This window comes from Ananas comosus, linkage group 9 (assembly GCF_001540865.1).
Source record: "Ananas comosus cultivar F153 linkage group 9, ASM154086v1, whole genome shotgun sequence".
NCBI classification, from domain to species: domain Eukaryota; kingdom Viridiplantae; phylum Streptophyta; class Magnoliopsida; order Poales; family Bromeliaceae; genus Ananas; species Ananas comosus.
The window spans coordinates 962,290-987,990 of NC_033629.1; the positions used below are offsets into that span (position 1 = coordinate 962,290).

The following is a 25,701-nucleotide window of genomic DNA, read 5'->3' on the forward strand; positions in this document are numbered from 1 at the left end:
AACAATTGAATCATATCTATTTCCTTTTTTTTTTTTTAATGCAAATCTATAAACTATAATTAATTTCCATGTTTTATTGCTGATATGGTATTATCTTATTTTTTAAAGATTTTATTAGTTTTTTTTTTGATTGGTGAATCTACTCCGTCTCTATTACCCTATCAATTCATCTCCCTGTCCCCTCTTCTCAAACTCTCTGCACGTGTCCCCTCATATATTTTTTTAAAACTATAATTAATTTCCATATTTTATTGCTGATGTGGCATTATTTTATTTTTTTGAGATTTTATTATTATTATTTTTTTCGATTGGTGAATCTACTCTCTCTCTATTCCCTACGGATTCATCTTCCCGCGACTCCCCTCTTCTCAAACTCCCAGCACAAGCTGACGTGGCACAACCTTATTTTTCTAAAATTTATTTTAATTTATTTAACCGTTAATTTATATTGAATGCTAAATTTTTATAATTATCATAGTTATTAAAAGTGAATTCGGATTCAGATATAACTCAAATTTATATTTAAATATTATTCGAATAATAATATCTATTAATATTTATATATAATTATGAATTAGAATTAACGTGAATAAAATACATAATAATATGAATAATTATTCACACTTATGCTTAAAAATACATTGACGTCTCTCTTATCTCCTATGTGTGAAAAGGGTCGAATATGGTCAAATTTTTTAAAAAAATCATATTTGCATCTTTCTTTCTTATTTTTCTTCGAAAATGCAATTTTCGATGCGAATTTATATCGAATGCTAAATTTTGACATCCACATTCGCATTCTATCGAATCCAATATTGGTTTTTTTTTTTTTTTTTTGAGAGAGAGATAGATAGCACGCTACCCGCTTCGTTTATTTTATTTAGAAATAAACTTAGCTGGAAATGTGAATCAACTAGGATTCGAACTTAGGTCTCGGGTACCAACCATCAAGCCCTTTGCCACTTGCTCTAGGGACGGTCGGTTCGAATCCAATATTGTTGGATTTGATCGGAGCTTATCCTAACCACTTTCACCCTCTAGGGCTAGGTGCTACAAATAAGTTCAATTCTTGGGCTCTTCGACATTATCCTACATAAATCTCTCAAGCTTTTTTATGAAATATTATAAAAATAATTCACGAGATTCAATTACAAACCAATATTCTTGGTCCTGTACATAATTTTGTCCTAACTCTCAGGATCTTACTTGTTTGATACACTATTCTGGTACATCACATTTTTATTACTCTATTTTTACAAATTAATTATATTTATATTCAAAAGCAAGCCATTTAATCAGTTGTACGTACCATTTTGTATATATATACCTTTTGGAATAATAAAATAGCTGGGTACCAATTGTTATAGTTTTGAGCCAACTCCAACCCAAATGAATATAAACTTAATTAGGATGCGACACATACATTATATATTTGTTTAATCAACATCATTTTATTATAATTAGGTAAGTGATCACCTTGCTTTTCTAATAAAATTGGTTTAGATAATTAATTACCTACTTGGAGATGCCAANNAATATATATATATATATATATATATATATATATATATAGCCCTAAATTACTAAGAGAAAATTGCTGATACAGCGATAATCCTCGAATTACATTTAATTTTTATTCTTTGGCAAATTAAACTACGCACGATTTTACATGCTTTAAAATCTCTTAATTACGTCGGCAGGTGGGTGGAAAGGTACGAAACATATCAAACCATAAAATTGTCGAAAGTAATTTTCATTAGTGATATTATAAGTTCACGTGTTTAATTCGGCGAAAATCAGCATTAGTGATGTGGTCAATTTTTTATAGAGTTTCTGAAAAAGCGTTACACAGATAAGGATTCATTTGGTTCAACTTAAAATTATAAAAAATAATTTTCTGAGAAACATTTTATGTTTTGTAGTGTTTGGTTTGTTAAAAAAAAATGTTTTCATGCATATTTGTTTGGTTGAAAGAAAAAAAAGATTCACATTTGTCTATTTCTGTGGAAAAAATGAATGATAAAGTTTTATGCAACTTAAGTTTTCGTTTTCCGCTGAAAAATAATGGAAAACAAATTCAATTTTTTTTTCTAAATTTGTAAAAATATTTTTCTATAAAAATATTTTTACGTTGAACCAAACAAATGAAAAATTATTTTTCATACTGAAAATAATTTCTCGATTCGTTTTACATTGAGTTTGGCAATTTTTAAAATTGGCGCGAAAAATCTTTAAGCAGCCATAAATTTTCACCAAGTAGCATCCATTTTCAACATACAATCCTATTTTAGAAAATATATTCCGAGATCTATACCTTGTACGTCAAAGCCGTTCTAGTCAAGTTTGGGGCTTAAATTCAACTGTTTAGACTTCAATTTTTGCATTTTGTTATTTTTAAAAAGTTTTATATATATATATATATATAGAGTCCGTCTCCCGTACTTTCGAAAGTACGGGAGGCCCCGTACTTGTAAGTTGTTTTCGATGATAGGACGTTCAATTCGACGATCGGCTCCGTTAGGTATGATCTACCCTATTGGAACTATCTAGAAACCAAATTTTAGATTTTTTTGACATCATTTACTAAGCGATCAAAAGGTCTAAAAAATGACTATTTTAACGGTCGATGTGGCACATTTTTAAGTTCAACGGTGTAGAAGTATCCAAATTACATGAAAATTTAATAAAAAATTCTACTTAATATCAGTAGCAAGATCAATACTTCCGATTTAAAATTTGAATCCTTTATCACTGTTTTTTATGAGATTTTCATTTTTAGCCGTTCATTTTGAGGCTACTCGTTCACTAGACAAACGAAATCAAAAAATTATGAAATTTGGTTTCTAGATAGTTCCAATAGCGTAGATCAAGTTTAACGGAACCGATCGCCGAATCGGATGTCCCATCATCGAAAACAACTTACAAGCACGGGACCTCCCGTACTTTCGAAAGCATAGGAGCCTAGCTACATATATATATATATATATATATATATATACCGATTATTTGGTTATTTCTAATCGTTTATATTACAATTTATTAACTTCGATTACAGTAAGATTTGGATATATATTGACTATATATATATACACACACACACGCATGTGGCGTTTGGTTAATGTAATTAGTTTTTTGAGTTGAGTAATAAGATTTTATATTTGTCGAAGAATTAATTATGTTCTTCCTATATCTCTCTTTCCGTCTTTATGCTTGTTCCTTCTCAACGGGGCGTCAGACTACGTCAATCAGATATCATATATAGTTTGTTTCCATCATTATTAAATTTATAAACTAGCTATATAATATTAGATTTAGTATGTTTCTTGTTCTCTTCCTTTAGCCATTGACCAAGTGTGGAAGGGAGGAGAGAGCTGTATATAATTTGTCATGCAAAAGCGATGGCCCATACACTTAGACAAATTCTCCTCCCTAAATTTGACTTACGAACCTATTAAATTTGCAAAGCGGCTCCTTGTCAACATGCAGAATATGACCTACCCTAACAAAATTCCGTTCATATTTCACACTTCTCCCTCTCTCTCTCTCTCTCTCTCTCTCTCGATCAATGCTTTTCTCTCTCTCTCTCTCTCTCTCTCTCTCGATCAATGCTTTTGTATATATGAGTTTCTAATGAAGGTCCCACTTCTAGAACCTTACGTATGGAAGGGTTAGGCGCAAAATAATCTACGTGGACACGAAAGTAAAACATTTAGAAGTTTTTGACTCATCGATCACCCCATTTATATGATCAGCATGCATGATCATGACGTACTTGTTGAGTTGTTGTCCACAGATGTTATGTTAATGATTTATCAATTCAATAATTATTATAAAAGTTCACAAGTATGGTTTTGAATACTAGCTAGCGGTGCAATTTAGTCGAAGAAAAATTAAAGTAATAGTTTGATGCTGTCAATTTGGCATTAGAGTTTATGGAAAAACGCGACTAAACCAAATTGAGTCGAAAATTTCGTAAAGTTTCGATAATTTTTACAATCGGCGCGAGAAATCTTTAAATGACCATAGATTTTCGCTTGAATATCCGATTTTAACTTTTGACTGAGTTCGGAATTGAAATTCAATTGCTTCGGTCTTCATTTTTGCGTCGGCTAATATAATCAGAATTTTTAGAGTTGATTAATAATATTTCGTCCTAATTGAAAACTTAATTTTTCGTGTATTTGGGCTGTCATATTTACTGGGCCGCTAATGGCGGTCCATGATTTGTTAGATCAGTAATCTAAAGCCCACCACTCCCTTAAGCCTTTTTATTATTAATATAACATATCATTTACATATGTGCATGCAAAACATATCTCTACAAAGTTCTCGAAGATGATAATTTGCTAAAAATTGTTAAGGCATATAATCGATCATGCCAAATATTTTAATGATTGCCTAATATTACTAGAATTCTATTCTTTTTCAACCATATAATCGTAATATTTAAAGGGATCGATCGACTTAATTCATTGTTAATCAAGTAACATCACGCCAATAAAGCTTTAATTAACCCCTCAAGCGATCGACAACTACAGCAACAACAAAAAAAATGTCACCAAAGACCTACTCTGAATGGTGCAGGAAAGGAATAAGAGAATCTAAGTTTGTCGCAGATTCGGGGCAGGGCACTAATTTAAGAATCGACACTAACTCAAATATGCCCGAATTCGAATCCGCCCTGAAACACGTACACTTTTAGCTAGACAATATATCTTAGATTTGATTGAATGTTTTGTACTGCTATAAGAATCGACACAAGTCGAATCTGCCCAAAATCTGAATCCACCCCGAAACACACTTTAGACATGACCAGATTTGATCGAATGTCGTAGCTATTACTGTACGCAGAGTAAAACCAAGGTAATTAACATAATGGAAACTGATCATAGCTATAGGTAGGGATCGATTTAGCATGAAAATTTTTAGTCAATTCCGCTATCAGAAGTTTCCTTCAACGATATCAATTTGGTCGGATAATAACAAAAATACGTAATTATACCGATTTCTCATGGCTAATTAAGCTACGTACGGACTCATGAAACTAAAGTTAGTACTAAATCCACTACCAGGTAACCAATCAAATTAACATAATAATAATAAAAAAAGAGGAATATATAGTCTTATCACAAAATTTAATTTCAAATTACTTTCATTAGAGACTCTATAAACAAATAAATCATATGTCTTTATAATTAACTAGTGGTTTGTTGCACTACCTAGCTTTCCAATTAGAATTATTGCATGACAACCTTGATAGTTTTAAATTAGCCCCCCTTTCTTTTATTTCCTTTTCTCATGACAATGTTAGGACAAGACCCAAAGCTTTGATTAACCATTTATTTTTATCTAAGTGACCTCAGCAAAGCAAACAACCCCACACGCCAACCATGATTTGAAAGNCAATCAACGGTTAAAAATTTATGAGTACAAAGGGTTTTATACTCATAAAAGTATAGAAGCCCTAGCCCTATATTGTATATATTAGTATATTTCTATATACTCTAATTAGGATTTACTTAAAATATTTTTTTTCTTGTTGCATCGATTGCTATACAATTATCTATATTGTACCCTTTTTTGACATAGTAATATTTTATTTAGTTATATTGATATTTTATTATTTATAAAATTTTTATTTTAGCAGTAACTATCCGCCGCATCGCGTAGGTACCTACACTAGTATATATATAATCTTCAAGAGTTGTAGTACGTAGGTGCCCATTAATTGGTCGAATGAGTCAAACCATCTATCAAAAAAATTAAGCCTATAAAATAATATTCAACACAATAATATATAGTAATTTATCTTTTACTCATCTAGTTACTCATTTTGAGATTATTAGTTATAAGTGAATTCTCTCCCTAATATTTTTCTTTTTCCAATCAATATTATATTGAGCATGGTACTACTCGTGGCATGTACAATTTCTCCTCAATTTGAATCAATTATCAACCCTCGGGCGTTATGCTGATCATCATATATATATATGTCTCCTTAAATTACAGTACCGTATTCGATCTATCGAGTAGACCACAGGCCATGCATCATGTTTAGAAACTTATTACTCCTTGCAGATTTTGATACCTGGATGCATGCATGTTGGGGCGATTTAGAAAAGGCAAATTAACACACATCAGCTCGAATGTATAACATATTTATTAAAAATCATTCAGCTAAAAACTTGCATATTAATATATATATATATATATAGGTAATCGACTGTCTCTAACACAAGTGACAAAAAGCTTGATGCTTATTACCTGGATCCCAAGTTCGAAGCATAGTTGTTTTATATTGACAGTTAAATTTATTTCTAAAAAAAAATAAAAAGAAACAAGTAGTATGCTACTTTTTTCTCAAAAGTACACATAGTACTAACTGTTTACTCTTCCCATTATTATCATTAATTCTAGTAGAACTACTACTCGTTATATGCAAATTCGATCCAAACAACTAATTAAGAGCTAGCCCTTTTATTTTTTATCGTGAGAAGGAGCCAGCTTGCATAATGGTCGATGGCTAAGCTAGCTAGCTTAATTATTGCTGATTCTAGATACATTTGCTGTACGTAAACTATAAATTTAAATATTATCTAACCAAAGGAAATGCCTAGAAATCACTGTAATTGTCTAGATTGTTTGATCTATGAATGTGACATTGTGACCCATGGGCTTTTATGTTTATTTTTTCCCTAGTCGTTACATTAGCTTCCCAACAAAGTAGATTACATCAAATGACACGTGCCGAACAGTGAACCCATGGCACCATTTCATCTTTGACTAAGCTAACTAGCATGGTCACAACTTTGTCAAACTGAAAAAGAAAAAGCTGTTATGGCCCTTCAATCGATCGACCAGTGTTAATTTGATCACATACACAAGCCCATACATCTTTGTCCCTGTAGCTTTTCTTTCTTTTTTCTTTTTTTTTTATCTTTCTAACCTACCAATGTTTGGTCTACTACATGGCTTCTCCAAAGAAAAAGCTTACACAAATCAAAAAGCGAAAAAAAAAAAAGAAGAAGGACTTATAACAAAGAGACTCTGCCACCTCTTCTGTATATACGCCCATGTGGCAACGTTGTAACGAAACAAAAGACCACATGTATGTGGGGGAAACCATGCATATTTTATATATATATATAAGTAATATATACATATCCTCTCATTTCATGCAAACTCAACCAACTTTTTCTCGTCGCTTCTTATCCAAAGGAGTTCGAACATCCCACGTGTCTGTCGCCTTTAGAAAACCTAATGACTCCTTTTTATATCGGCTCCACTTACAAAGTAACGAAAGATCGCAAATTTAATTTAAGCCACTAATCTCTTATTTAACTTGCATGGTAAAGTTTCATTCGATTATAAATTTATATTATATGTTTGTTATTTTTTGTTTTGCTAAAGTGATGAACGGCTCAAATTAAGACATGCTCAAAGTATTTAATTAATTGTGTCCCACTTGCTTACAAAGGTTATATATGTGCAGATTAATTAAGGCATCACCTGTCCATAGATATTGGACGAATGTATGTGGTGCCAAAGTCTCATACATATACATACAAGTTTATGTAGTCGTGTACTCGTTTAAATTAGGATATACATAGTGGAATCATCCCTTTTGATGTAACGACCACTCTTTTATATATAACGTCTAGTTATTAGTTAAAGCATGCATGCCTCTTAAAATTTGGTGGATGTTATTGCTCTTATAGGTTATTGATCTATTGTTATTATTATGTACATGATATGAAGAATTATGATTGAGTCATACATATTACATATTCAAGAAATCTCATAATATGAAAAAACAAAAATTTCAAATGAAATATTTCAACAAATTAATTAGCATTTCACGAAATGAAAGACGCAGTTCATAGTCTTATTTCAATCGGTGCTTTTCGTCATAGTAGAAATTTCAAACTTTGCCATGCATTTGTTAAACGCTTTGTTAGAAAAAATTAGAATTGAGAGCAAAAGCAGAAGCGGAACTACTACGTTTGATAAATATGTAGAAGCCCATAGCTTCTGCGTGTTAAGCCGAAACAATATTTTGAGCCATAAAAACAAAACTCGATCTAAACTCAAGTATTTGAAATCTAGTATATGGAGAACTTTGTAGGGAGATTTTCGACATCGTGCTTTTGCTAACAGCTGACAAGGCAATTCACACAGTACTTCATCGAACAACAATGCATGCAGCACCTAAAATCGATTAGTGCATGTATCCACGTGGCAAACTTAGGCTTAGTTTGGTATTGAGATGGATCTAACGCTATTGGATAAAATGGAGTTGAGAAAAAGCATATAGGGATATGTTTCTGCGTTCTCTCATGAGACCGCAGAAAATATATCGTAACCGACTAACCGCAATATGCGAAACGCAATATTACGTAAGAAAACAAACAGGATATTTTTCCATTGTCGTTTCTCACCGCACGTAACGCAATCTCCCCGCAATCTCAAACGAAGCCTTATTGGCTAGACAAAAGCAACATGGTGCAACGCGGCCAAAACCGCAGCGGCGCTTCTGCTGACAGCGCAATTCACACAACACTTCATCGAACAACACAGCAGTCTAAGAACAAGTACATGCATATATCGATGTGGCAAACCTGCAGGGGGTCAACAACATACAAATGGTTTGGCCGCACAAAAGCGCGCGACTTACTTGCTGCAACGCGGCCAAAAGCAACCACTAAGCAGAAGTATCAGGAATAAGCGAAAGCTAATAAGAAAGGTTTAAGGGAAAAGCCGATCGAGTGGCTTTGATCATCATTCTGCCACCGAATCTTTCTCCTTTGATCTCATGGCTCCCACTCTCCACATAGGGGGTATTTTTCTTGCTTTTGCCAAAAGTAGGGAGCTTTATAGTTTATATACTCGATCCCTTAAACTCCATGCATGCAAAACTTCGTATTTAAGACTAGGATTGGTACGAATCTTCCCGAGAACGCATCTCTCTCTCTCTCTCTCTAGATCTCTCTCTCTCTCTCTGTTATATATATTATGTGGACAATGTCCACCACGTCAGAAAAAAATGGGTCATAAAATATACGTAAAAACTATTAGATGTAATGTGTATATATGTAGCTGCAGAATGATTTACACATTAAAAGATGGCAAGTTTTGGAAGAGAAGTGATATTAACGAGTACATATCAAAGGACTAAGCAAATCATGGAGCCCGATAAAATTTAGACGTCAAACAATTAATGATCCTATCCAATAAATCTATTTATCAATATCAAAATTAACTTTGTTGTGTATAATTAACATCAACTATTTTGAATATCCAATATATGTAAATAGACATCATGTAGTTCCAAGAAGCAGCAGTGTGAAAAGTTTTTTTTTTTTTGAGAGATAGGTATAACACGCAATCCACTTCGTTTATTTCATATAGAAATAAACTTAGCTGGAAATGTGAATCAATTAGGATTCGAACTTGGGGCCTCGAGTACCAACCATCAAGTCCTTTGCCACTTACTTTAGGGACGTTCATTGGTAGTAGTGTGAAAAGTTAAAAGTCATAATTAGATACATGTGAAATAGAGTATTTAGATTTATGTTTTGTATCATACATACCTACCAGTTTAAAAAAATATTTCATGATGGACTAGGCCCAAATTAGGGATGACTTGTTCTCTTCTACTCTCTCTCCTGTAAATAAAGGAAGAGGGTTTAATTGGTCCCCAACCTTTTTTTGATTTCTTAATTGGGCGCCTAACCTTTATTTTTTGTCAATTGAGTTCATAACCTTCATATATAGTTTACTTCGATTGGGTCTCTACCAACTATGATTTTATTATTTTTGACACAATTTAACATTTGCACTTCCAATATCCTTAGGAAGTACTAGAAGAAAATTAGGAGTAGGAAGAACGAAAAATTAAAAGAGGTAAGAAGAAGCAGAAGAAGAGTGGAATTAAGTAGATGAGGGGAAGAATTAATGAAGAAGAAAAAGAAGAAGAAGATGATAATTATTATAAAAAAATCTCATTGTAAGGATGCTCTCTAAGTGTCCTTCCTATATAATAAATACCTATGCTTCAAAATAAAATTTAAAGGGTAACTGCATCACTATTTTTAATTTTTCGAGGTTTTAAAGCGTTAGAATTTCAAAAAATTTTCACACTTTAAAGCGTTGGAATATATTTTACCAATGCATGGTATAAGCATTGGTATATATAGCGGCTCTTTATTTACCGATGTTTTTGCCGGTACTTTTAAATATGATGGTGGACTATTTCGGGATACTTTTAAGTATCGTTAATTACGGAAAAAAAAACATTCTTAAATATTATTTTTTTTATGGTGAAGAAGAAAAACAAAAAAAAAAAAGAAGAAGAAGAAGAAAGGAGGTTAAAGAAGCGATAAGAAAGAAGAAGACGACTGCTCAGAAGTCTTAATTTGTATAAAGGAGAGAATTTTTTCTAAACAGTGACATGTCAATTTCATTAAAAATAACACAATCATAGACAGTAAAAACCTAATAGAAATGAATTATAAAATTTGGAGAATCAATTTATATTTTTTTAAAAAAAAGTAAAAAAAAAACCCAATTAATTTTTTTAAAAAAGGGATTGGAGGCTAATGGTGTAATTAATCCCCTAAAAAAGGGAGCAAGTAATAAGAATTAATTAATTTATTATGTGCCTATAAGAATCTCGCAGTTGGTCTATCTATAGCTGGTTTCTTCTTTTGTAAGACATGATCTGCAGCTATATCAACCTTACGTTTTGGGAAAAGATGGACGTTGCTTTATTATGTGATAATATGTTAGTAACGTGTGTATATTATTCTCATTTTGATTAGATGTAAATTTCAACCACTACTCATGCATCAAGAGTGCCAATGTTGATGATTAATTAATAAAATAAAATTTTCCCTTCTGTGGTTATGTGTTTCGGGATGAAGATCAGGGAAACTAGCTAGCAATTATAAATCATTTTTTGCATAATTTTATGATGGTATTATTCTAGAGTGATCGTGCATCTAGCCCTGTATGTGCTGTACGCTGTGATCGACTTAGATATTTAATTAAAAGGAAAAAAAATCTAACTAATTGAATTGTGTTTATATTAGTTACACTAATAATAATAAATATATAATTAAGATGAAACATTCACCCCATAATTTATTAGCTTATCTATTGCATGAATTGAACTCCTCTAAATTTTCTTCATTTGTGAGCCTTATTAAGCAAATTGTGGCACGAAACAATAGATAATTTTCGTGTCCAAGAAAAATCACTCAATTTAAGTTAAAAAAAATCTTTTAAATAAGGAGAAAAAAAGAAGAAGATATAACTAACTAGAATGTAAAAATTGTTGCGAAACTACTACGTGCTAAGGATGAGAAAAAGGCGTGAGTTAAAGAGTTCGAATATATATAATGGCATTTCTTTAAGGATACAATTTGATAGAGTAAAATTGTGAGTAGAATTTTTACTGTAAATTATTGAGTATATATATTTAGAAATATTACTGGAATGTGATCGGATCACTTTAATAATAATAGAAAATTTTTAACTCCTCTAATGATAGTGACGTTACTGTGTAGAGATAATAGAGATAATGTACTTGGTCTCTTTTAAGTTCTCCAGCAGCTACACGTGCGTCCCACAAGCACGCCACGTGTCCATCCTCCGCCCCCTCCAATTGCTTCGTGATTAAGCATAAACCGCCCTCGGGGCCCACTGGGCCCCTTCCGCACCAAACCGCGCGACAGATCCTCCTTCGCACCACGTCCGCACTACAATTTCTATGCGCGACCCCACATCGACCGCTCGAACTCCATCAAACCTCTCTGATCAGTTCCTACAGCCGAAAACTATGGGGCGCGTTCGTAGAGCGCTACGTGTCGCTCCAGATTCTTCCCGCCGCGGGGCTTAACGAACAACCACCCACAACTCGCCACGTCAGCATCCCGTCCCCAAAATCGCCCCTATAAATACCGCGCCCTTCCTCATCGTTCTTCCCTTTTCTCCCTCTCCCCACCCTGCCCCTCTAATTTGCTTAAATTACGATGCTGTCCCTGGACGAGTCCCTGTCCTTCTCTCTCCCCCTCCCCGACTTCAACAACTTCAACTACAACTTCGACTTCGATTCCGGGTTCGGGTTCACCCCGTGGACCGGCCCAGACCCGGGCCCGCACCCGAACCAGGACCGTGCGGCCGAACCCGGTCCGAGCGAGCCGGCGGAGAAGGAGCGGGACCCGGCCGAGGAGCGGCGCATACGGCGCATGATCTCGAACCGGGAGTCTCCGCCGCCCCCTCCCCCTCGGCTCACGCCTACAGCGCCGGGCTCGAACACACCTTGGCCTCGCTAATCGCGTAGCATTAAAATAAAAAATAAAAAAAGAATAAAGATAATCTCTCGCGCGAATTTTTGAACCGGTAACGACGAGCTCGAACGGGACTCTATTTTGTAAATTTGAACACGAATGGAGGGTAAAAAAGGAATAACGAATGGGACGTATTCGCGGGGTTTCTTAAAACCGCGGGTTTTTTGTGGTGGCGGGAAATGATTAGTTTGTAAATATTCCTTATTTTAAGGCCATTTCTCTTTCTCTCTCTCTCTCTCTCTCTCTCTCTCCTTCTCCTTTTTCTTTAATGGTGATACAAACGTAATAGCGACATGGCCTCTCTCGCGTGGACCACCTGTTTCTGTAAGATTCGCGCTCGTTGAAACGGGTGGAGATTAGGAAAAGAGCGTTTCATCAAAGATATACACTTTGGGGAATATGCGATGCGTTATCATACGTTAATAATAATAAAGAACATGTTTATGTTTATTTTAACGTAGATTATTATTAAACTATCACAGGGTTGATTTTGTGTCGATTAAGTGTGGAATGGGCGGATCTTCTATATATCTTTTCTTAATGGTACGTCACCGTCGCCACGTCGAAAGGAAAGGAATGCTTTTCATAAAATGACGATTTTACCCTCAGATGATAATGGTAGTTATATGTATTTCAAAAATTATGAATTTGAATTAAATAGGAAAAGATCCGTAAAAACTAAAAAAATTGATAAAAATTGAATTTTCAAAGCTTCTATTCTGCTATCATATAAAATAATTATTTTTTTAAAAATAATTTATATCGTCAAAGAATCGCACTTCAAATTTTTATATTCAACACACATTGCATAATTCTTCCTAATTGAAAATGACTGAAGCGTCGGCGGATGTTGAAATTGTAATGCTACAGTGTTTTCCATGTGACACAAAATGAATCGAGTAGGCTAAGATTCGCGGATTCCTATTTGACCAAAATGCAGGTACACTAAATTTACTAAAATTTTTTAGGTTTTCTTTGAGATTGTGAACGCAGAATATTTTGTATGGCGAGAAAGTGTAATAATTTTTTTTTTTTTTTTTGTGTNGCCCATATTTTGGGTTAAAAATTAGTAATATGGATAGTTTTTATGTTTTTAATAAATTTGAATGGCATTTTTTATATTGATAACTTTTGAAAAATTTCTACATAACTAGGGGATGACAGAAGAGCACTTACGAAATAAAAACACGATTTTTTTTAATTTATTCGGACAACAATAAATCTACAATCAAGAAAACAATATTGAAAATTTTACCAAGAAAACCAGAAGTTAGTTTTGCCTCTATCCAGGAGTTAATCATTGGGTGTTTTAATACTAAAATCCAAAAGAAAAATTCAAATCCTAGAAGGAAGTATTATAATCCTTGATTACAGTCAAAAGTAACACGTGGACGGCAGATAGGTGGCTTCTTAATGAGGTAACGTTAGAAAGCTCTCCGTTAAAGTTTTTTCTTTCCCAAATTAGATGGTACATTTATTTTTCTTTCATATTTATTTGCATTTTACAACATTAATTAGCTAATTAAATATATACTAGAAAAGTTACTCACGTATTGCAGCAGATTAATACTATAAAAGACAAAAAATTGATAAAGTAAAAATTCTAAACTTTTTTGACTTGTCATGAGACATTAATAAATACAAATAATATAAATAAAAAAAAAACGGAAGAAGAGATTTTATTTTATTTATTTTTTCTTACGAAAGTGATTTGTTTAGATAACAATAGATCATAAAAATGCATTAATTAGAAAGTAGGAGGGTGGGAACCGACTGTTTCTGGCGCAAATGGTAAAGAGTCTGGCGGTTAATATTTGAAATCTTAAGTTCGAATTCTAATTGATTCACATTTCTAACCAACCTCTCATCCAGTAGAGATGGAAGGTGTGGGGAATAATGTATATATATATATATATATATATATATATATATATATGTTTTTCAATCTCTTTTTACCAAATAAGATAGATATATCTCTTTTACCGAAAATGAAGGCGGGTGAACTTATTGCCGCCCGTAGGTACTCACCTGAAATTTCATAGTTGACTTTACCCTACTCAAGTTGAAGTCAATTAGAGAAGAGAAACATATAGAAATTAACCACCATATAGCATGGCTATTTTTATAAGCAAGTGAAAAATAGAATAGCTTACTCTTTTCTTTTCTTTTTTTGAGAGAGATAGGTAGTACGTTAGCCGTTTCGTTTATTTCATTTTGAAATAAATTTAGGACGAGTTTGGATCGCTTCTTTTTTACCCTGGAATCGGAATCGGAATGGGTGAATCCGTTTGTAGGTGTTTGGTACGCAGAAGTTCCGTTCCGACTCCGATTCCCGAGTGGAATGAAAATTTTCTAATCACCTTTTTTTTCAATCCGGCCCAGGATAACAGATTGAAAGTTGAATCCGGATGGAATGGATATTTATTCGGATTAAATTTATTTTTTTATTTTTTTAATTAAAATATGATTTAAAATTTAAAAATTAAATATATAATTTTAAATTTTAATTTGAACCAGCATATAGCATAGCTATTTTTATAAGCAAGTGAAAAATAGAATAGCTTACTTTTTTTTCTTTTTTTTGAGAGAGATAGGTGGTACACTAGCCGCTTCGTTTATTTCATTTAGAAATAAATTTAGAATGTGTTTGGTTCGCTTCTTTTTTACCCTGAAATTGGAATCGAAATGAGTAAATCCGTTTGTAGGTGTTTGGTACGCGGAAGTCCCGTTCTGACTCTAATTCCCGAGTGGAATGGAAATTTTCTAATAACCTTTTTTTTCAATCCGGCCTAGGAGGCCAGATTGAAAATTGAATTCGGACGGAATGAATATTTATTCGGATTAAATTTATTTTTTTAATTTTTTTAATTAAAATATGAGTTAAAATTTAAAAATTAAATATATAATTTTAAATTTTAATTTGAACTTAAATTAAAAATTAAAATTTAATCAAGTATTTCGAATCTAACTTGTGAATTTGAATTTAAATTAAATTTTAATTTATATAAAGTTTTATTCAAATTTTATTTCAAACTTAAATTAAATTTATGGATTCAAATTAAAATTTTAATTTTAATTTTAAGTTTGAATTTGAATAAATTAAAATTTAGTTTCATATTTTAAATTATCCACTCAACTTCAAAGTTTAATTTTTTTTAAAAAAAAATTTATTTAAAATTTTGACATTATTTCAAAATTTTGATGTACATTTTTAATATTTAATTTTTAATTTGTATTTAAATTAATATATTATAAAGATAATGTTAATATATTAATTTGATTACGCTTTTTATATCCACCTGAACCAAACACCGATAATGGGAATAATTTATTCTGATTCCGATTCAGGTGATGAACCAAACAAAATTAGGTAATGAGTCATTCTAATTCCGATTTCAGCTTATTTTGATTCCGATTCCGATTTCGACTCCGACTTCAAACCAAACACGCCCTTAGTTAGAAATGTGAATCAACTAGTATTCGAACTTGGGTCTCGGATACCAGCCACCAAGCCCTTTGCCACTTGCTATAGAAACAGTCGGTGAAAAATAGAATAGCTACAGTTCTAAAGACATCGACTTCCTATCAATCAAATAAATAATAATAGCAGAAGTGTCATCTCTATTTTGAAAATCAGTTACGGACAAACAAACAGACGCATAGCATCAGACGGTCCTTATCGTCAAACTGGGCCCAAAAACCTCACGCGTCGTTTAAAAAAAAATAAAAATACAAAATGATGGTCCACTTGAAAATGGAATGTGGATGTTGATGGGCCCAGCCCAATTTTAGGCCGCTCCAAATTTCTGGATATCTCACATCTCAAGGGGCCCAAGCCCATTAAGTAAAGTGGGGCTCAAGCCCACAAAATAATTATCCTCCATTTGGGCTCCGTATCTCGGCCCAAATCGCACCACGTTGCTCAATTACGATCGTGCACCGTCCACGTCCCTTGCCCTAAATCCAACGGTCACTTTTTCTCTACTAAATTCTCTTAATCCATCTCCTCGCCACCGTATACACGGCCTCCGATCTAGGGCTTCTTTATAAAAGCCTCTCTAGGGTTTCGCTCTCTCCTTCTCCTCCATAATTTTGTCTCGATTTATCCCTCTTTGGTTTTGCGATTTTGATTTGATTTTTCTTATCCTCTCCTCAATTTCGATTCATGGGAGTTGGATTACGATCCGAGCGAACCATCGCTTCTTAATTTCGATGGTTTGTGGCCATAAATCGTTTGCTCCCGAGATCAATTCGTGGCGCTTAAAGCCCTAATCTACATTCTATAAAAAATGGATTTTGGGTTACGCTCGCCTCTAAATTCCCAATTGTTTGTCTGATTTAATTGGTTTTTTATTTCGTTGTCTTTTTTTTGTTAAATTTGTGATTTTTGGCTGTGATGACTAATCTCATTTCTCGATTCTGATCTATGAACTGCTAAGTTTAGGACCAAATTTTTGATGACTTTATTTGTGCGTGTCTGAGCCGCATTTTTATTTAATAAAACTCTCATTTTTATGGAATTGGAGTAGCGTTATTTGTACACTTTTTTTATTTAATTACTGGTGCTGTGATTGTAAAGAACATTCCTCGTACTGAATGCTGTGGAAAATGGCATGATAGACTCTTTCTACACCCATAGAATATGAGCACCATTTACTTAATTTCTTGTAGATTATTTTGTAAAATTTTGAACTTTTTAGTTTTCTACATAATCATATTTTTGGTGTTTGGTTCTTATTTTCAGAATTATCCAAGTAAATGTATGTTGTGATTTGTTTTATAATTGATGAGTTTGTGCTAGTGTTATTTATTTGATTCATCCGATCACAAGCAACATTTATAGGAGAAGAGTTATTAAACAATTTAAATCAAATGAATTGAATGGCTACGTATCAATACCACTTATCTGTTAGATTAGATTTATTGCATAATTTTTATCTTTCCTTTTTAATTCTGGTGCTGTGATTATAAAGAACATTCCTCGTACTGAATGCTGTCAAAATCAGCATGATAGACTCCTTCTACACCCATAGAATATGAGCACCAGAGCCTTAACTCACCGTAGAATCATAACTTCTATCTAATTTTATTTGTACCATCTTAGCCAATCTTACCACAGTCGGTATCTTCATTGTATTTGCGGATTTTCTAGTTGCAATTTCGTGTCGCTGCTGTGTGCTATCTCTGACATTTTGTGTGTTCCCTTTGCATAGTGAGGGGCTTGCCGAGAACGCAGCCGAAGCAATGTTGTGTCTTGTTAGTTATATCTGGAAAGAAAGGAACATGTTTAGTTGATGCGTTTAAGTATTCATGTAGTTTGCTTTCGCGCTGTTGATGAATATCTTGCAAAAGAGTATCAATCAGTTCGGCGATACAAATATGATATGAAGAGGGCATATGCTGTCGAGAGAGCGCTGTGAATCTACACAAACTCATCCATGAGCTATGTTGGAGCTGCACTTATCTCAATAGTGTAAGAACTTTTACTGATGCTCGGAAGTGGTTGTTCATCTTCTGATCTGTGTGGTTGTTTGCATGTTCACAACCAGAAACGACCAGATTTGAAGGAAAATGTGCTGCGAACTTTTCACTTTTTATGCTGCTCGCGTAATCTTTAGCACCTCTGCCTCTTACTGTCAGTACGGGACCTTCCGGAATCTGATTGGCATGAACAGACAAGCCAAGTTGGAAGATCACAGATTGTTCAGCAACGAGAGATGTTTGTAGTTTGATCGAGATTACGATAGAAAGAAACTAAAGTTTACTTTGTCTTTTGAAAAGCTTCTGAAGTCCTTTACCGTACATTGATTCTATTGATTCGGATTGTAACACCTTATTGTATCACAATTGTTGTTTCCAATAAAGATTTAACGTACAGTAACAATTGCATGACTCTTTGAAACCCTGTGAATTAGGATTTATCACTACTCAGCTTAATTTAATGACTCTCTTTGTTTGTTGTGATTTGTAGGTAATTTAATCTGCATACCTAATGTTAAAGTAAAATTGGACTATATCATAGCGCGTTCCTAATGTTTCCCAATATTTTCCATGTCGCATCAAGGTGCTTCTCACAATGATTGCTCTGCCACTTACATAGTGGTGGTTTTTATATAGCAATTGTATCAAATTATTTATATCTCAAATTAATCTAAAATTATATACAATAATTTTTTTTTAAAGAAAAAAATTATGACGGAATGGATAAATTCTAAAGACATAATGAACATAGTGACATGATGCCGCTTCTACATTCTAGACTTTTTTTCGCCGACACCATGCATGCCGGTTTGTGGTTGGCATGTGTTTGATTTGTGTGACACGCCGACATACTTCAGTGTAGTCTTTCTTTTGCATGTTCACATAACTGGTGCTTGGCATGTGTTTAATTTGCATGACGTTTCATTATGTTTCAATATAAACTTTTTTCGACATAATTGGACTACAAGTCGTGTCAGATCATACTGATATGCGGTTGACACGTATTTGATTTGCATGGCATGCCAACATACTTCAGTATAAACTTTCTTTTGCATGTTTGATTTACGTAACGCTGCGGCATTTGTTAATTTAAGTTTTTTTTTTTTTACATGTCAGCACAATTGGCCTACAAGTTGTATCAGATCATATTAATTTGTTGTTTGACATATGTTTAGTTTGTATGACATGCTGATATATTTTTATTATAAAAAAGTTTTATTTTAGATATATTCACACGATTTGTGGTTGGCACGTGTTTGATTAGCATGACACTCAGCACGATTGGTCTGCAGGTCGTGTCAGATTATGTTGATTTGCATGAAAACCTTCGGACAGATGTTGGACTCGCGCCAGATCAGTCCTGTTCGGTAAAATTGCAACACAAAATGGCCGCACCCAAACGGGCCAAACCCAAAGTTGGCCTAGTGGGCTGCTGTTACGTTTTTTGAGGGAAAATGCAGGGCATTTTTATTCTTTCCTGAGGATTTTTTGTTTTGGACTTGGTTAATTTTATTTTAATTATTTTTTAATAAGGTTTGTTTGAACTTTTAATTTTTTTTGAAACTTTGTTTTAGGTGTAAGAGAACTGTACTACTAACTAATAGTTTTCTTTTTTTTTTAACAAAAAGAAAAAAAAAAGAGAGGAAAATCTGATGAGTATCTCAATCCGCGGATCTAGTTATCCTAATTCTAATCTAAAAACACATGAAATCAACGGCCCGATCGCGATTAGGACTCTGCTTATGACTTATATAAACCGTCGATTGCCCTCTTATTCCCCAATATTAAAACCCTTGTACTATCTCGCAGCTCTTCTCCCGCCCCCGATTCGTCGTTACGGTTTCCTTAAACCCTAGCGCTCCTCTTGTTCCTGCTCTAGGGTTTGGATTGCCCCCTAAAATCTCCGACTCGGTTGCTGCGGGGAAGAGATGGAGGCCTCCTCATCGTCGTCGGAGCCGGGGAAGCTCTTCGTGGGCGGGATCTCGTCGGAGACGGAGGAGACGCATCTCCGGGAGTACTTCGAGAAGTACGGGGCGGTGAAGGAGGCGGTGGTGGTGAAGGAGAGGGGGACGGGGAAGGTGAGGGGGTTCGCGTTCGTCGAGTTCTCCGACGCGGCGGCGGCGGAGAGGGTTCTGGAGGAGAAGGAGAGGACGAAGACGAAGCACGTGATTTGTGGGAAAGAGGTTCGTGCCGTTGCTTTTTTTGATCATATCTCCCATGATTGGAGCCTCGGGCTCCCCGAAAGTGTTGTTTTTTTTTACGATTCTTGGATATTTTTCTTCATTTTTTTTTTTTTTTTTAACGTTGTTGGAATAATTCATGCTTATAATGTGATTATCCTAACATGCATGATTGCCTTATATCTATTAATGTTAATTTTTCCGATTTTGTCCACTGTTATGAATTTAATTTTGATTCATGATTCACCTGTCGAAAAGTACGCACCTTTAAATGCCTGATTTGATTTGATATTCTCTGCTTATGGTGCTAAAGCGTAATTTATTTAATTGGAAAGGGAAGAGAAAGCCCTAGAAACTAAAAACCCACCTGAACTTTAGCGGAATCTGAGATCACTACCCAAACTTTGAAAATTACGTGTAAACAAGCCAAAAAAGTTTGATTTTCTGGCGAAAAGACACATCGAGAGGGAGTTATGTGCCATAAAAGCAGATTTTTCCTGTAGTTTTATGTTGTTTTCAATGTTCGGGTAGTGATCTCGAGTTGCACTAAAGTTTTGGTGACTTGGAGCTTCTTGTCGAGGTTAGAAACTTCCCTTGGTTTATAGACTTTAAATTGTTTTACAGGGAGTTTTGCAAGTTATTTTGACAATGAAGTAAGAAGCCATATGCGCATTCAAATTTCCTTCAATAATATAGATACATACATTGCAGTTTCGCATGATTTTTGATTTGTTTCGATGGATTTGCCAAGACAGCATTCACGGTTATCCGTATACGAAAATGTTATCAAGCGTGCTATTTGTCATATGTGTTTTGTGCCATTTTTCTTCACCTCTCAAAAACTCATACTGGTGAGTGCTTTTGTTGGTTAATATTGAATTTTCAGGTAGATGTGAAAAGAGCTTATCCACGAAGTGAAAGAAACCAGAATCACCACTACTCTCAAAATGGATATCCAAATCAAAGCCCACATCAAAATCCTTCACCAAGCAGGAGATTTTTCAACAATAATAATTTCAACGGGGGTCACTCTGATTTAAAGATCTTCGTTGGTGGTTTGCCTGCAACAACTGAAGAATCAAATTTCAAAAGGTACTTTGAGAAGTTTGGTACAATAAATGATGTGGTTGTAATGCATGATTCTAACACACAGAAGTCAAGAGGCTTTGGCTTTATCACTTTTGACTCACCGGATGCTGTGAAGGAAGTTTTGAAAAACAATTTCCATCAATTGGATGGAAAGAACGTAGAGGTTAAGATAGCGGAGCCGAAGCAAGAAAATAACAACAATCATAGCGGCAATTTCACTCCAAGAACGTTTGGTAGAAGAGTGCCTCCTTTCGGTGGCTATCAAGGCAGCATGTATCCACACCCACCGTATGATGGAGGATATGGTTTATACCCTGGTTATGCTGCACCACCTTTTCCTGGTTTTCCTTATGCAGGAGGTGGTTATCCAGCGGGATATGCCATGGGGAACTATGGTGGTGTGAGCTATGGACACCACTACACGTACCCATATCCATATCCAAGGGGCCCTTGGAATGGCTATGGTATGATGGATACGCAGAGTCCGGTACTCTATGGAAATGGTCCCATGTACCCTAACTATGTAAACGGAGGAGGCTTTGGTAGTTACGCACCTATGGCCAGTGGCGTTTATAATCCAGAGAATGGTTTAACCAATGGAGAGCCTGTGGCCCATGGTGGTTATTATGTAGACAACGGTTTAAGCATCAGAGAACCTGCTCGTGATGGTGCTCATCATGAAGGTTTAAGCATCAGAGAGCCTGCTCGTGATGGTGCTCATCATGAAGGTTTAAGCAACAGAGAGCCTGCCGCCGCTGGTGCTTATCATGTAGACAATGGTTTAAGCAACAGAGATCCTGCTGCTGATGGTCCTCATCGTGTAGAGAATGGCTCAAGCAATGGAGAGGCTATGGCTGATACTGCTCATCATGTAGAGAACGCTTTAAGCAATAGAGAATCTGCAGAGGATGGTGCTTCTTATGTGGAGAACGATTTAAGTAACGGAGAAGGGAACCAAACTAGTTCGGATGTACAGTCACAAGTGACAGGCGGCACAGCCACGGCACCCACAGAAACTGTGGAGTCGGATCAGCAATAACTTACCATCTGGTATGTGCCGACTATCTTACTCTGTTTTCCTTTTTGGTAGTGGTGTGAATTTTCCTTTTTGAGGCATATTGTTCTTTCATTAGTGTTTTATTTTCTACTCTTGTTTTCTACTAATTTTCCGAATGAACTCAATTTCCAAGTTGCCAAATTTGATGCTTTTAGATGGTTTCTAAAGCCAATTAATAATCTGTATCAGTAATATGTTTTTTTCTACTACATTACTTTTTTTTTTGGATATTTAATAAAAAATCACAAGGTTTCAGGTTATAGTTTATCTTAATATAATATTTGATTTAGCCTCGTCATGGTAGAGTCTTTTACTTAATAGCAAAGATTTTACTTTGACCACAGCCAATTAAGTTTTATGCTAAAAATTTTGTTCTTTTAGTTGGTTTACGCTAGTGTAATGTATAAGTGTAGTAAGCTTGAAAAGCACAGAGATTGAAAAAACAAAGGATTTTATATTTGGAATTTCAATTTGCTTTTTATATGGAACATTTATTATGTTATAATTATTGCTCTGAAATATTGTTGATTTCTAGTTTAGTGCTTTTCTTGCTTGGTGTTTGGAACAGCTTCTCTTCAAGTAGGTAGAGGAGTTTGACTAGTAATAAATTTGAAGTTTCTGCCTTAGCTGGAAGCGGAAACAGCTTCTACTTTAGCATCTTGAAGTTAATTTAAACTCGTGTGAAATTTCCTCATTCCATGTTTGACTTAAACTTCCGTAGTTCGGATATCAAAACTGAACTACAGGATTTGTATGGCATGTAATTCATGTCATAGTATAGTCGGTATGATTTTGAACAAGACATATTCAAACTCTGCATTTAATTTGATGTGCTAACATTGTATCTGTGCTTTGGATTCAGGTGTTCGCCCTCTCTGAAGATGATAAGAATTCTCAAAGTTCTCACTTACTCAGCGACAGATATACAATGATTATTTCATCCTTTGTTATCAATTTGTATCTACTTCTGTTCACTGTAAACTGCTGTTGGATGGTCAGCTGGTTGGACCCGCGTTTAATTCTTTTAAACTCTTTTACTGAATCAGTGTGTTAATTGTTTGGACGAGTGAGGTGCACAACATGCATGGTGGGAATGGCATGGCGAATGCTATTTAATGTCCATATCTAAATGGGCTTTTAACCAAAGTGGCAACGGTTTCCGGGACGGGGGGAAGAATATTAAAAATCTAGCGGTTTTAGGTGCATTTGTTGTTTCCACGACTCTCAAGACCTCAACCTCAACCTGAAGATGAGATGGAAAAAAAAAAAATCTGGTACATGATCTGTGTACCATATATGTGCACACCCATTTGTTTTAATGGCCTTACCATAGGATCTTGCGCTAATACCAAGACGTTCATGGTGATGCCTTTCAATTCTTTTGTTTGGTTATGAGGTATTAAGAGAAATTGATTGCCAGTTTGTGCTTTCGGGTTTTCGATACCATTCGCTTTCTGGGCTTCAGTTTATGTCGTCGAGTTCGACTTGGGTTTCCTGAGGACCAAACTGCAACTCAAGTCTAATTGAATTGCTATTTGTTTCAGGGAAAATAAAAGGTAATGGCACAATCTTGTTCCTGCTCCATGCTGAGTTACATGTGAAATTTTCTAGGCAGAGTGGATGCGCGATACTTTTCATTTGCCAAATATTTCTACCGCTTGTGCGACGTAATCGACGTAATCGTATATCTAGTGAGGTTGGGAACATTAGTTTTGTTGTTTGATGCTACAACTTTGAGGTGATCTTGAATCCTCAAAGCCTGCAGAGAAGTTGTTTGAAGATCCAAACAGTATCTGCGCCTGAGCATAATTTCGTGAGCTGATTATAAGTTTCTGCAAGTACTTCCCATCAAAAATAGAGCTTCGATTGGTGAGTTCAAATCAAATGCCCAATTCCTTCCAATTCCTATCAAATCAGCAACTCAATCAACAACGAGCATGGCAAATTCTGTACGTGGTCTTTATCTGCCTACAAGATCAGTGCCTGAAAATCAGGTGTCGTACCACATCCATTGTGTGTCCATATACGTTTGGGACATGCGGGCCCCATCCAATATAATCTTATTGCTTAGTTCTAACTTGGAATGACCTCTTGTCGTGTATAACTAATGTCCACAATACATATATACAGCAAGTGCATCTTTCGTTGAATTTACAAACGCATTTTAGAATATACATCTAAGATCCCGTTTGGTTGTACTTTTACTTCTGTGTTCAACACCGGCTACTTCCGATAGAGTATTTGGCAGAGGAGAAAAGCTTGAATAAAATAATACTTTGTGTCATTCAAAACTCTTTTCTTGCTATGTACGTATGATGGATTGAAACGTTTGAAACTAATACTATTTCTGCGGTAAGCTTAAATAAAATTCTGAGCTAGCTTTTAAAATAGAAGCCTAAATATGATAATACTGTGCACTATATATGTCGTGTAGCAATCCATACCTACTCTTTAAGTTGTGATATCAATGGCAAAATAATGTATTGAAAAGACACCATATTAGCCAACAAAATTGATCATGAGGGCCCGCGCTTTCATCGCGAGAACATATGGTTTCATGTAGCATTTTTGGACTCAAGCAAGAGGAATAATCACTTCTCAAGTGTCCATTTTCTAAAAGGTTAATGCTTTTGATCCAAGCATTAATTTAACAATGATGCGCTTAATTAGATTGCGGTCGACGTTGCTTCTCTACTCTCACAAATAGCTTTGAGTGGCAACCAGTACTAAACACTTACATGTATGCTAATAGGATATTAATCCGCAGATTTGTTGAGTTTAAAAAATAAAACTTAGATTTGAAGTTTTTGCTTCTGCTGCAACAAGAAGCTGTGGAGTAAACCTAAATCTGAAAGCTTTGGTCCTCTTTCAAAAAAAAAAAAAAATCATTCAAGCAACACTTTTGTAGAAACTTTAGCCCCATGCTTACCATATATGCAACTCCTAATGTTACAGCGACTAATCTAAACATGCAAGTTGAGGACGGAACAAGTATGAAAACATATATATACGACTCAATTAAAAAGCTTACAACCACAGCATGAAAGTGAGTTACATGTGCTGGATTACGTTGTCAAAAATGTCGTGGTAGAACAGTGATCACTAAATAAAGATCTTTTATTTTTCTTATTGCCAACTTTGCCTTTTGACTTATTGATGTTCATTAAGTAAATTCTTTGACACAAGTTACATAGTTATATATTTCTTTAATTTTTGTAATCATGGTGGCCCCATAAAATTGAAATCTAAGTTGCGAAAGCAATAGCTTCAATGTATAATCATATTAAAGAGATTTTGTTACTTTGTCTAATCAGTAGGTGTAGGGTTCTTTATTTTCGGTTTTCTTTCTTGTATTAAATAGGCGCTAGCTGTCTCCATTGTGTACGCTTAATTCATTTCGCTTAATGAATGAAACAGGTAGCTTGCTACCTATTTCTCAAAGAAAAAAAAAAAAGATTTCAAATAAGAAAAATATTGTAGAATATATAGAATTAGGCTACTATACTATCTATAGTACCGAGCTCCAGTACTATAGTGTTTGTTT

General features: G+C 34.6%; 1 protein-coding gene and 1 long non-coding RNA gene across 2 annotated transcripts; both read left to right on the forward strand.

Moving 5' to 3' along the window:
- On the forward strand, positions 16,420–18,245 carry LOC109715803. Its single transcript, XR_002217759.1, has 2 exons — positions 16,420–17,823; positions 17,900–18,245. It is a non-coding gene; the product is annotated as an uncharacterized LOC109715803 (long non-coding RNA).
- Positions 19,628–23,223, forward strand: LOC109715821 (RNA-binding protein 1-like). The gene is made up of 3 exons (XM_020241012.1): positions 19,628–20,014; positions 20,898–22,150; positions 23,020–23,223. The coding sequence occupies exons 1-2, from the start codon at positions 19,760–19,762 to the stop codon at positions 22,137–22,139; spliced, it is 1,497 nt and encodes a 498-aa protein (XP_020096601.1). The 5' UTR covers positions 19,628–19,759; the 3' UTR covers positions 22,140–22,150; positions 23,020–23,223.

Excerpts from the sequence above, each read along its gene's own strand:
- LOC109715821 (XM_020241012.1), top strand. The coding sequence starts at position 19,760 with ATGGAGGCCTCCTCATCGTCGTCGGAGCCGGGGAAGCTCTTCGTGGGC. Across the intron at positions 20,015-20,897 it reads ACGTGATTTGTGGGAAAGAG|GTAGATGTGAAAAGAGCTTA; the intron begins GTTCGTGCCGTT and ends TTGAATTTTCAG.